This window comes from Ischnura elegans, chromosome 3, assembly GCF_921293095.1.
Source record: "Ischnura elegans chromosome 3, ioIscEleg1.1, whole genome shotgun sequence".
NCBI lineage: Eukaryota > Metazoa > Arthropoda > Insecta > Odonata > Coenagrionidae > Ischnura > Ischnura elegans.
In genome coordinates, this window is record NC_060248.1 from 129,893,896 (window position 1) to 129,907,785 (window position 13,890).

A 13,890-nucleotide genomic window follows, 5' to 3' on the forward strand; every position below is an offset into this window, starting at 1 on the left:
GTTAAATGGCGGGGGATGTGATATCGATGGCATGGAGGCTTCCTTAGGCTTCGACCGACGGAAATTCCCAAGTCTATGGATTAGATTATTTTTCCTGAAGCTGAACGAAAACAAGGAAACCTCGAGTACTCCACATCTCCTCTTCCGAGGTCGCACGCATCGTGTTCTGAGGCGTCACATTCCTTATCATGATGAATTAAGTTTGTCTAAATGGTTCGAAAGTTAATATATTTTTCTAGGTATTGGGAATGCATCCTCCTTTCCCCCGGCTTAGAAGCCTCCCATTACGATCGCATTTTCCTTAAGTGAGATTTTATTTTCGTCAAACTTTCGATGACGAAGACCCGCCGGCCAGAAGGAATTCCCTCTCCGTTATTTTCCTCTGGAAATTTTTCCCGATATACTCGCGCGAGTTTCACTTCATGAGAGGTATAAAATCGTCGCGCGTCGCCGGAAAACTTGCTTCCAACATTCGACGGAGATATACAAGGTAAGGTTCGCCACTTATTTTTATAATGCGCCTCGCGGTGAATTGCCTGCACGTTGAATTAGCGCTTTTCCATGATTTATGGCATTTTTTTTATTTCCTCAAGGCATAATAATGAACTCCTTGTGGATATCTGTGCTGTTGGTGGCAATCACCCTTCATTCTACTCTTGGACAAATCGGGAACTCAGATGTCACTCCACTACTGAATAATCCGGCTGTAGTGCAGAGACAAATCCAGTGTGTTCTAGATCAAGGCCCATGCGATGCTACAGGACAGCAACTTAAAGGTGCTTTGATCAATAGTCTTAAAACAAACGTAACATAAGAGTGAGGTGGTCTTCCAAATTAATTTCATGAATGTTGATTGAAATTAGGGATGGTCGGATCGGATACCTCGGATCCAAATATCCGCGGATATTGCCCTTCATCGGATACAAAGTCGTTGAAGACATCGGATACGCATCCGAAATTTAAAATAATAGCTTCAGTGAATAAGGGTGGAAATAGTTTCGATTCTCTCTTTGAATGTGCCGTCGCATGCGATTCTTCTCCTACGCCACTGGTCAGTGGTTTATCCGAAATATTTCCTATTTTTATTTCCAAACCCAAGCGTAACAGTTTAGATCCTGAGTATGTAAAGATGTTAAAAAAAAACAACTTGAAAGCCTATAAAAATGACTTTTAATTTAAAAAAATATAAAAATGTGTATAAAAATCTAAAAAGCATTCCTTCGATTGTACGTACCAAAATAAACTTGAATAATTACTATGTTTAATGGCAGGACTTTGAAAGCGCATTTGGATTCCAAAATATCTGATCCGAAAGATTCGGCTCCAAAAATATCCTGGATCCATCCATCCCTCATTAAAATTGTTGACCAACCTTCCAATAGATCAAAAAAAACAGTCAAGATATTATTACAGTGTTTCAATCATAATTATTTCGATACATAAGTATAATTTCCTCTAACCAAAAAACAGCAATGGAAAGGTGGTTAATTTTCAAAAGGGAAACCTATTACATTAATGCAGACTGACGATGCTACATACATTGGCTTCTCATGGTCTAAACACTTCGAAAACAAATGGCAGATTTTGTAATTTCTGGTTTAAATTGAGGACGGCATGAAAGCTGGAGTTAATGAATCGTTCTATTAAAAGTAAAAGTTAAAACAGAAATTATTCTGCACTACTTTCCTTTATATAACTTTAAAATATTACGAAGCTAAGGTTAATGTTGCATCATGCACAGGTTAATGCCGATTAGATGTTGCCATATTTCTCCGAATATAGTCCCCCTCTGAATATAGTCCCTCCCCGCCCCCCCAATTATGAGGCTTCATTTTCGGGAAAAGTTAAAAATATGCGTATAAAGTCCCCCCCTTTACTTTGGCACAGGCATTTTTGGAAAAAAAGGGGGGACTATTTTCAGACATATACGGTATATATTAGCCCTATTTATTCTAAAGCTAAGCCACCTCCCCCAAACTGGAATTTTATTTACACAAGATAAAATCACTCAATAAGACCTCAGTTTCCCATGGGCATTTTCCACGCTCTCCATTGGTAACCACCATCATTGAGATGGTGTACACCAAAATGATACCTAAGAAAACTCGTTTTTTTTTTAAGACTGATTCTCCAAGTCACCAACACAGCTTAGCTGGGATGGGACAAAAATAGAACAATTATTAATATATCTGATTTATCTTCATTTCAGCTGCAATTCCAGAGGTGTTAGCACGTAGATGTGCTTCTTGCACCCCCACTCAAGCTGCCAACGCAAACAAAGTCATCAGCTTCGTACAAAGACGATATCCAAGAGTATGGGAAATCATTAGAAATCGTTACAGTGGCTGAAAACATGAATATCAAAAATGAGTTTGAAATTTCTTGTGTCAATACTTTTGCATATTAAAATTTCATTCATTAAAAGTATGTATTTACTCAAAGAATCACATAACTGAATTACTCACATGCATCAAAACCCAATTCATGGTAATTCAGAGCAGTTATGACCTTGATATTTTGAAATCACTTTTTTAACGAGGTAAAATAAAAAAGGAGTTCATTTTGTTATGGCCAGGCTCCAGTCATGAAATGTATGAAAGGAAATTGAGATGGAATAAATCCATGTTCGCACATTCATTTTCCTCATCAAATCGTGACAAAACATGGAATCAATCCCATCAAACGATGTTATCAATTTCTACAAGTCTTGTACCGAGATAAATATAAGAATATTGAAATGAAATAAAATTTTTGTTACATTTCACTAGTTTTCATAAAAAAAAACTACAATTAAATGGAACTTATATACAAGATATGACATAGTAAAATACAGTTCATGGGCTATTTACCGTAACTATTTGGATAGTTACGCATTGACATCCATCGTAAGGAGCGAGCATTTAAAAATGATTTTGAAGTAGACAGTGTGGCCCTCGTGGAGAAAGAACTCGTATAGCTGACACTGATCGGCCATCATTCAGAGGGCCCTCGCTTTTGGAAAGAAAAGGGTCGGCCTTCACACATGGGAGACAAAACAAGATAAACCTGAAGAGTTCTTCACTGCAATTATCCATATACACCACATAAAAAACTTGAAGGAATGAAAACTAAAGGATGACAGTGATCCTAAAACAAATTACAGTAAAACCTCTTCACATCGTAATGGAGGGGACTAAAATTTGGGCAATTTGATGAATGGAGGTTCACTAAAGAGAGGTTTTAGTGATAGGCACCATTTTATCCTTTGGAAATGAAAGGCACTACTGTCTTTTAAACCGTTATATTTATGCTTTTAAATAAACATGCATGAATTAGTGAAGATATATTTATTAATTAATTATAACACAAAGCGAGCGCTACTGCATGATTTTACCATGATTTCAGAGAAAACAATGTATCTCTCTCAATTTAGCAGTCATTTAAAATGATTAGGATAGTTGGATATCTTTTTTCTTATTTAGTGTTAGGTATGCTCTCATATAGAACAAAATGGCCATAGCCAATGGTTAACATGACAATTACAGCATATTAAAGGAGTATAAGAAAAACAGAAAGCGTGAAACATTTATCGCTGAAAATGTCATTCCATGTGCATAATTACGGCTGTATTAATGGTCTCTAGTTGTCTCAGTAGAATTTGCGGAGGTAGTTAGGCCATTTCCGGGGTGTCTCCTAGGTATGATAAGTGGAGGTTTTATGATATAAAGAGGTTCACTACAAAGAGGTTCGCCAATAAATTTACATATAAATCTGATGGGACTGTAGGGATGGTATGAAGTATGGAGGTTTATGTTGTAAAGAGGTTCACTACATAGAGGTTTTACTGTACATATTTGTCTTAACCAGGATCCGAACTCAGTACTGCCGGTGGCAGCATACCTAACTGGAAATGGAGATTTGAGTTCTAATTCCAGTCATGTCAAAAAAGATATTTTCACAGTGACAGGAACATAGCAAGGGGGTAGGATTCAGAGGCTTCACTCTTCAACCCTCTCCTCTCAAGAGGATAGGTGCTTTCCTCCGACAATCCATTTCTCAATAAAGTTGCATTTCATAATGTCTGCCAATAACCAACGAGTAATTTAACTTTCAGCCTTATGCACAAAATATACATAGCTGACTTAATGAGATGCATGGTTTTCTGATGTAAGTAAATTGAAAACAAAATATCAGAGTTGGCAACCCACATACCACTCAAGCTCCCGCAAAGTAAATTTCTGGCGATGTACCAACACAGTGACTTTCATCTCTTGGCACATACAAACACACACAAGGCGGTACACCAACTCACTTGTTAACGCAATGCTCTATATTCGATGGTCTAAGATGCAGGTATACCTCAGTTTTCTTTTAAAGTAAGCCAGGATAATTTCAAGGTTACATAATTCTTCACAGCCATATTAAAAAGGCACCACTTATTTCTAATAGATATTAATATTAATTCCATTAAGAATAAATTATTTTACATATTCAAGAAAGTAAGCCTGAGGCTGACATGTAGAGGTGGGTTAAACAGTTCATTTTGATGAACCGTTCAGTTTGATCCTCTTCAGTAAAAACAACAGTTCAAAATATCTGTTCTTGGCAAACAGTCAGGGTCATTCAGGTAGAAGATACTGTTTATCGGGCATTAAGAGCACAGGTAAGCTTAGTGTGGTTTCATATGGTTTGTGCAGCTTGTAATAGCAATTTCAAGGAAATTCTGTCTTGAGCCTTTACTTAGTTATTCGTGTGCAGGAAAATATCTGCTGTCCACTTATGGAATAAGTTAAATTAATATTTATCAACTCAGCATCTGATGTTTTTCGCGAATTTAGTGCCAGAATAGTTTTTAAAGGCTCCTCTTATGAGCAACTCAGACTTTTATGTACAGCCAACTGTTCCTTAGAAAAATTTTGAGTCTAAACATCATTTTGATCCTGTTCAGTAAAAACAACAGTTCAAAATATCTGTTCCTGGCAAACAGTCAGGGTCATAAAAATATCTCTTTCAGACTCCTCTGTAAGATATCAATTTTTTCTCATCATTACAGCCTAAGGCAGGTATCTATCCACTCAAACGATGCAATTAATGAGCAATAACAGCACGTGTAAGACGGTGTGAATTAATAATTTTCATTGCCAAATTAGTACTTTGGGTAGAACACAAAAAAAATATTAAAAAATGTTATAGCCATGGAATTCTGTAGCATAGGTATTTAAGCATTTAACTTGGAAAGCAAAGGAAGAGTTAACGCTTCAAGATGTATTTATTTTCAATTAAGCTAAGTGGTCACAGAATTTTGCATTAATATAACTCATCAAAATAAAGTTTTAATCCAATGTTTACATTATCTTTGAACCATGCTAAGAATTACGACCACATTACCGACCCGTGAATTGACCGGGAACCTGTACCATTGCATCCTCTTCATCGAATGCAAATGTTCAATGAAACACAAAATTCAAATGAACGCGTGATTCCAAATGAACAGCCAGAGGAAACGAACGGCCTCCTAAAATGAACGCCCTTGGGAAACGAATGGCCTCCGAGAAATAAATAGCTTCAGAAAAATTAACACCAGTTTAAAATATTAGGGTGTTCGAATTGTTCAGCAGTGAAACTGTTCGTTTTCGTAGATGGACGGGAATTGTAGAGAAGGAAGGGGAGGGGGTTGGTTGTCTATGATGCAATGCGGCAGCCTTGGATGGTCTGCATCACAACCACCATCTGTTGTAACCACAATGAACTTGCTGGAGTAAGTTGCAATTCAAAATACCTGTTGGTGAGGATACCTGTTGGATGGAATATGCCACACGCATGCAGTGCAGACATGAAAAGTGAACAGGGGGTTTTAGAGAACTGTTCATTTTCAAATCGGTTCACTTCAGTGAACAGTTCATTTTGGCAGTTTGGTTCTTTTTGACCCATCTCTACTAACATGGGACCAACTTACTCCAAGTTAGTACTGCATCAAATGCGAGAAATCCACCAAATTTCTCACACAACATATAAATTAGAAACAAGGAAGGTTGACCTAAGCTCTAATATGAATCCATACCCACATCAGTTGTTTTTTTTCATTCTCTCACTAATTTTGGAGACATAGGGTGCCATAATTTCAATTACTGGAATAAAATACCCAACAAGGGGGAGGTTATCATATATGACTATTGGGCTCAACCCAGAAAATGAATGCACATGAACTGCATGATCGATCTCCATCCCATTCATTTAGGAGCCAAAAAATCACATAGAAATCAGCACCAGCATCAATTCACCATAAAATAATAAGATGTTGAGGAGACTTACTGGCACTCTTCAGCTACAACTTCCTCAACTGACAATCACCCTGTGCCTCTGCTTTTATGTTAAAATTTCTTTCCACAGTTTATCCCAATAGGTTAGGAAAAATTAACAGAAATCCACCAAGGATCATTTCAGACTACAGATAGGCATATCAAAGGAATTCTCCACTGAGGAGAGAAATGACACAATAAACTGTAGCATATCATTTTATCCAAATTTCTGTACATTTAAAACAGAAGTCCAATCAATACGTTCACACTGTAACATACCTCTGAGAATCTTTTTTAGTCAGTATTATAGTTATTGCCACATTAGCATATATGATATTATATTAAAATTATGCTCATAATAATGAATGACATACCACTAGAATAAGTACATAAACATAGAATAGACTATGAGAGCACAATGTCTAAAAATAGAAAAGCATTAACATATGAAATGCAAAATAATATCCTCGTTGGTGTATTACATTTCAAAGAAATATCATCATAAAACTAAAAATAAGATAGCCCAACATAATTTGGCAATGGCAAATGTAAATTTAAGTTACACATAACAGCGTTCGTTCACGTACCATGGCTTGAGTGAGCCACATGTACTAAAATATGTAATCAACACTCATCCCATCCTATTTGTATGTAGACAGCAAGTAATGGCAAGGTAGTCATGGCACTTTAAATCAATATTTGTATTTTATAAAAATTGCATACAAATGAACCCATGGAGAGTTATAGAAAAATGAGTCAAAAAGGGAAATTTTTGATTAAAAAAGTAAAGCATTGATTTTCTGTGATGCTGATACATCACAAATGGTCCACTCTATAAAATTTACAAAATATATTTTGATTGTAAGGCACTCTCAAATAAAATATTCGTCCATCTCAAATGCATAAAAGCCATTATCTTACAGCAGCACTGGCAACAATGACCCTTATGAAAAAGGTCACCTCTTCTGTTTGAGCACGCTCCCCATTCACTCCAGATCGGAGTCTCTCCTCTCATCGGATACATCATCTTCATAGTTATCGTACGCATAATTGGCTGCGTCATCATCAGGCTCGTCTCCAAAATCCTTTTTCGACTTAGATATTGGACAGTCTAGGCACCTGCAACCAGAAATATTGTAAGGTACACGATTAATGCAACAAACACACTAAGAGCTATAAGAAAACAACATTACACAACACAAGCCACGCACAGCATGAAACACCTGCGCAGTTCAGTCACAAAAAGTTGGCCCATGATGTCATGCGAGAGGGGAAATAAGTGGAGGAGGTGGGGAACTTAGGAGTGGTAACGGCTTGGAGCACGTCGTGTGCAGAAAACGATTTTGGTCCAGACGAGTCCAAGTTCTTCCAATTTTGCCCTTGAAGGGATAAGATTATTATTCTGTGACGCTGAATAGGAAGAATGGAAGGGGCTGAGGGTGGAAGGTGTCTCCTGCCTTAGTGGGGAGGCAAAGTGCTTCGGACAAAGGCAAGTGGATTTACCAACCATAAGAATGCAGTACTTTAACTAGGTAAATAGTGCAAATAAAATAGTACCAATCTTTTGCCTATCCAATGTGAAGTATTAGATATCAAAATCGTAACAACACAGTTGCGTTTTATGAAAAACGTGAGAGTGTAAACAAGTCCGCAAACTGATTTGAAGGGGAAGCATTCTCCCCCACTTCCCCACTTCCTTTCCACTACGGGAAACCTTTCATCAATGGTTCCCCTTTCAATAAGCACTGTTTTCCCTGTTTTCTGAAATAGACTAGACACACCACCACAATAGGCTACTGAATGTCAGCTAACTAGTATGAACAAATGAGCAGTAGCAATTTCATGCGGCCAGACAAAGTGTAGGTTAATAAGTATATAAAATATGTAAGACAGTATGTATGTAGTACCAGGGGCGCAGCTAGGAATTAAGGCTACTGGGGGGCGGGGTTTACGGCTCAACTAACATTGGGGGGTTTGAGGGTATGGAATACTCGCCCGGGTAAGCGGGAAGGGCCCTCCCATGGAAAATTTTGCAGATAAATGGCTCAAAATGGTGAGTTTTACTGCTTTCTGAGGGATATTTTATTAATATTTACACTATTCTATATGTAATATTAATCCAATTAAGTGAAATGGATTGAACTTAAAAATTTCTCTGAGCTCTGGGGGGGGGGGGTTTATCACCCAAAAACCCCCCTTCGCTGCGCCACTATATAGTACTTCAGATGATGAAAGTGGCATAGAAGACAGCTTGTAGCTTATATTTAGTCCATTCCATTGAAAGGCATAACTTGATAAAATAATTTTGACTCACCTAAAACATATCAATTCAAACATGTAGCTTACTGGCTCACAATAATATACAAACTTGAAATAAATGCATAAACATACAAAACATGGAGTCAGCAGTTTTTCCTCCACTAACATACGACAATCTTTCTTTCTTTTATAGATGCTATATGGCACTCAAAATCCCTCAAATGTTTGATGCAACACAAAAAATGCATCAGTTCATGTTAACAATGGCCTCATTCTTCTTTCATTTTTAAGTCCTTCACTCTCTTTGCTGGGCCATTCACATGCACTCTCCACTTAAAACTTGGGCTCAACATTATATTTATGGAAAAATAAAATTGTTAGAGATTTTAAAAAGTCACAAAACAATTATTATGGCATTTACCCAAATTGATATCAAACTGTGCACTGTTTTTGGACAGGTATAATGAATGTCTCTGACTTTCACTTTGGAGGATATATGAAAGACAAAAAATACAGATGACGGTGGAGGCCATATCGATAATTGCTTGCCTTTGGTTTTACTCCAAACGAGTACCACATTACGCCAACAGCACAGATGTAATGTGACATCTTGTTACCTACCTGTGTGCTGTGATACACATTCAGAGGTTCATGATATAGACGCAGCATGAGGTACTTGCCTGCTTTCTGTGAGCCCATAGTTGATGCATGTGTGCCCCACACATTGGCAACATCCATCGTGGAACCAACGATATGAAGATGCTCCCGTTGACTGACACGACGTCTTGCACTTGTTCCATGACATGCACTGGCTCATAAATGCCACCGTGCAGTTGATGGTTGCCACATCCTTCTTCTCTGGTGAGGTCACGTCTTGCTCCGCAGCATCTAATAAGTAGAGTATTAAAATGAGAGCTGCTTTCATGGCACACTGGCCAATGTAACCTAATGCATATGGAAATATCTTAGTTTTTAATAAGATGAGACTAATAGGATGGAAAAGAAATATCATTAATTACTAATGTGGAATCAGAGGAACTAAAAATAAACAAAGAATTAGGATCCTTAACCATATCCTGCCAGGGCATTTTCCTTCATCAAAGAGAACGAAAGGTATGGATTGCGATTCATTACCCACCATTAGTGTATTCATAATATACAAATTATTTGATTTTAGAAATCCCAGTTTAGACGAATGTTTACGGTGAATTTTAGCCTCACTTGAAAAAGGCTAGATTGGCGCCCATGCGATGCCACTCCACGTGACATCACGGGGACCTAGATGCTATACAAGTAGTCAGGAGTTTTACATCATCTGAGATTACCAATACATGCATGAGGCATAGAGCTCAAGGACACATATCTTAATAATCACCTATTAAAATTGTCTATGGTCAGAAAGTTTCCTTCATTTAATAGGGTATTATAATCCTTATTTAAGCCAAGCGCTACCTGCTAGCAGCCTACATAGTCGCGCCGCTACTACGTAGGCTGCTAGCAGGTAGTACCAAGGTGGCCTCAAACAGTGGTAGCTGGAACAAGAATGACGTCACATGGGCTTTTCCCAGCATTCATACTTAGCCTTTTGGGACCCAACTGGATGTGCCCATCCGTCCCTTACCCCAGTCCTCAAACCCTATCTTAGCATGAATCCACAGTCAACTTGTTGTGTTAGCAGTGTTTTTAACAACCAAATATTGCATTTGCTTTTCAATAATTTACTCTTCTCAAGGAATTACGAACATTTTATTAAGCAATGTGGAATATTTAATGGATTTCTACTGTTAATAACGACAAAGTTAGTGAGCATTAGGTAATAAGATATAAGTCCAGGTGTCTGTTATTTTTAATGCTAAAATTTTGTTTCAAAATTGCTTACCCACAGAACAAAACGAAGAATTCATTTCAAAGTATAAAAAAATTGTAGTATGCAACAAAATACATCATTGAAAAAGCTATTGTCAATATAACCACTTCTCAACGGATTCCTGTGGTGAGGATTATCGTAAATGAGTGGGAGGGTTCGGCTCATTTGCCGAGGAGTGGCCCTACGGACTCGCTAAGCTGGATCTAAGGCCGGGCCTGAATGTACCAGACAATTGCTACCTCAGGGGTCACTTCCCTTCCCTTGCGTTGGCCACAGTCCATGTCCAGTCGTTTGCATTGAAAAATCAGCAACAGCAATACCCAATGTCAGGTGTTCTGCGTATGTATATAAATGTCAATTGGCTCCACCCGATGTCTGGCGTGAAAGGGTTAATTAAAATGAAATAAAGTTAGAAAACTAATCCAGACAGAAAGTGATTTACATACGTGTTTTCAATTTCATCTCCTTTTCTGGAAGCTTTGGCCGGAAGTATGGTGATAATTCAAATTCAACTGCGTATGTGTATGATACCCATCTCTGCTGTGGATCAGGCTCCGACATGAGAACTTGGAACAGTTCGGGCATATCATCTTGATACGGCTCCACATGACTCTTATGGCCTAAAGTCCCTGAAGTTCCACCATTGGTGTTATTTGGCTTCGGGCACATATCTACAATGAAAATCAGTCAAGATTAAAACATTCAGATATTCTGAAAAGTGATATTCACACAAGTACAATGTTCATCTAATTCATGCTTAGGGGTGAAAATGATTTTCCCCCAAAAAGAGCCAGAAGGCATGCAATATTTGTGTTTTTAACAATGCACTTTCCAAGAAATGATGTCTTCAGACCAGGGACTTGAATAATAAATTTCATTTTTATTGTAATCAGTCCATAATTTAGTGGTTATGTCCCTCCCAAAAACAAATTCTTGTGTCGGTCCGAGTTCTTTCATTGGAATTTTAAATAAGTATTTTCATAATATGTATATATATTATGGTAAATATGAGCTCCTGAACATTGCAAGAGTGAGATTTGTTGATAACTAGAATTCTCGTACATATCACAATTAATTGTTGCAGCGTTATCTGTACTGCCTGCATGATCTTCATTTTTTAATTGAATATTTCATCACGACTCCCTTTCGTATCAACAAATTCAGCAGTTTTTAAAAATGTGAACCACATTTAAATATGTTCTCTTTTATAGAGCCTTAAAGGCCAATCCGTTAGTACAGAATGCCATGAATAAGACGATACATATTTTGAGGAATACCCCTTTATTCCAGCCCCCTTGAATAGCCTTCAAATCACGATAATACAATCCTGTAATTATTGACCAAATAATTTGAGGTTGTAAATAAAGATTATTTGTTAAAAACAACAGGACCATCATCAGTAGCACGTTTAGTTTATTCCGAAATAGGTACCACCACTATTACCTACTTGTGCCCCCACCGAGCAATTAATCTTAATGAAGTAATCTACAACGATCAGTAGGGTAGCCAGGAATATTGTTTGGAGGGTGCAAATCCAGGGGGAAAATTTTTGAAAGACAGGGTTGATAGAGGGTTTTAAACTAATTACAACACTTTTCCTTACCGAAAAAATTCATTTTTCAAAGAAATAATTAGGTAATTTATGATTTATCAATATTTTGTGGTATTTTCTGAAGTAATTATAAAAATAAAATCAACAGATTTAGGCGTTACTTGGTGGAACGATGAGATATTCATGGTGAAATAAAAACACAGTACTATTCCAACAACCTTATATTTTTTTTTAGTAAGTAATTATGTTTGTATTTTTCGGGGGTATCTGGCTTCGCCGCTGACAATCATACTCCTCAGAGGAATTAACACTAATATTAGAATTTCATGCCAAATCAAGACCACTAAGGAAAATGCAATCCATTATGGCTATCGTTACACACAGCCAGAAATGCCAACGAGCACCTAGGTGTTCAGTAAATCATTACTAAAATTTATTTTAATATCACATTATATAATTTCAGTTATTTTATTAAACGTTAAGTATTAATCATTACCTAGATAATGATTAACGTTTGGCGGAGCTCCGCTTAGGATCAAATATACTTACCAACACACGAGCAGCATTCAGAGTACAAGTAGGACAAGCAGTTAAAGCACTCTTTACAGCACGAACAATTCTTTAAGTCACATTTGCATGATTGTGTCAGCATGCACTTACTGACTACACTTGCACATACGGCTTCATTGCAACCTTCAACTACTGAAGGTGAGCACAATACAATGATGATGGTGGCCAGGAAGGATCCAATTAAAACATGGGGCACAACACTTTTACCTGATTCTGTACCCATTTTTATTTCACCCTAGGTTTGAAAAATCAAAGATATGACACATTAGTAATTTTCTTTCAGGAAAAAATCACGGACGAGATTTTAAAAACTCAAAATACCAAGTTTCGATCCGGCAAATAAAAACGTAAATATACCAAGAGCTACCATTGAGGTGGAAATAATTTGAAATTAAGATTAAGGAAACCCTATGAATACAAATGGAGTTCTCTTACGTCTTAGAGCATTTCACAAAGCAACCGAAGAATGTCCACAGAGGAATGTGGAAAAAGCAGGATGGTTATTCGATAAATACGAAATAAGCAAACTTACATGTAGAGCCACTGTACAAATTAGGCTTTCGGAAACCACTCTGCAGAAAACTATCCTCCAATTCTCCTTAAACCATTAAATAAATTATATGAGGAAATCTTTCGCGACTCAACGGGAAAAAGGGATAAACAAATAACACAGCGCACCTAGCGCACAAGGTGCAAAACTTAACAAAAAAATCAAGAAACGCAGCGCGAGAATTTATGACCACGACGGCGGGAATTGAAATGCTGATCATTGACATCGAAGTATGCGTTTTTTCAGTTACAACTCTGGGGACCTCGGTTACGTGTGCTTAATTTTTAGATACTTGGGTTCCTATTTTTTTAAACTCATTGAAAGGTGACGAACTTCCTAATCTTGATGAATTTCTTCCTAGGGGTAGCTTCCCACTATGTTCATGTCTGCTCGGTTGAGACCCACATGTCCTTGAGACACTCTCTCCACTATTCAGGATTGATAATCAGTAATTTTCTCAACGAAGTATCAGCCTCATTGCAGTTATGGGAAATCTCAGATGCATCCATAAGAATCATCACAGGAAAATCATGAAGACCTTTCACATCCAAATCCCCAAACAGGTGAATGGCATTTATTTGGTCCTACATAATTAATCAAGGCCTCGAGAGAGCCGTTTCTTTTCTGGGAAAGAGTATGCAGATTATTTATTCATCACCTAAAGCTTTGATATCTACTGATTATTATTATTATTGACGTTTGACAAAGAAATATATCCTTAGTGTTACAAATCCTCAAGATGCACAAAACAGAAGCCTACAGACCTGTCATAAGGCCTGTTCACACAATAAATTAACACGCACAATGTCTGTTT

The 13,890-nt window shown here is 37.3% G+C and overlaps 1 protein-coding gene and 1 long non-coding RNA gene across 3 annotated transcripts; one reads left to right on the top strand and one right to left on the bottom strand.

The window, feature by feature from the left end:
• The first annotated feature begins 273 nt into the window (after positions 1-273).
• On the top strand, positions 274-2,759 carry LOC124156573. Its single transcript, XR_006864348.1, has 3 exons — positions 274-490; positions 594-776; positions 2,210-2,759. It is a non-coding gene; the product is annotated as an uncharacterized LOC124156573 (long non-coding RNA).
• Positions 2,760-6,481: 3,722 nt separating this feature from the next.
• Positions 6,482-13,197, bottom strand: LOC124156574 (twisted gastrulation protein homolog 1-A-like). Of its 2 annotated transcripts, none has more exons than XM_046531198.1 (5): positions 13,059-13,197; positions 12,506-12,761; positions 10,851-11,075; positions 9,218-9,425; positions 6,482-7,397 (listed from the first exon to the last, which is right to left on the bottom strand). In XM_046531198.1, the coding sequence occupies exons 2-5, from the start codon at positions 12,747-12,749 to the stop codon at positions 7,265-7,267; spliced, it is 810 nt and encodes a 269-aa protein (XP_046387154.1). In that variant the 5' UTR covers positions 12,750-12,761; positions 13,059-13,197; the 3' UTR covers positions 6,482-7,264. The 2 variants fall into 2 exon arrangements, with proteins under 2 accessions (XP_046387154.1, XP_046387156.1); XM_046531200.1 differs by lacking the exon at positions 13,059-13,197 and adding an exon at positions 12,848-12,864.
• Between the last annotated feature and the right edge of the window lie 693 nt (positions 13,198-13,890).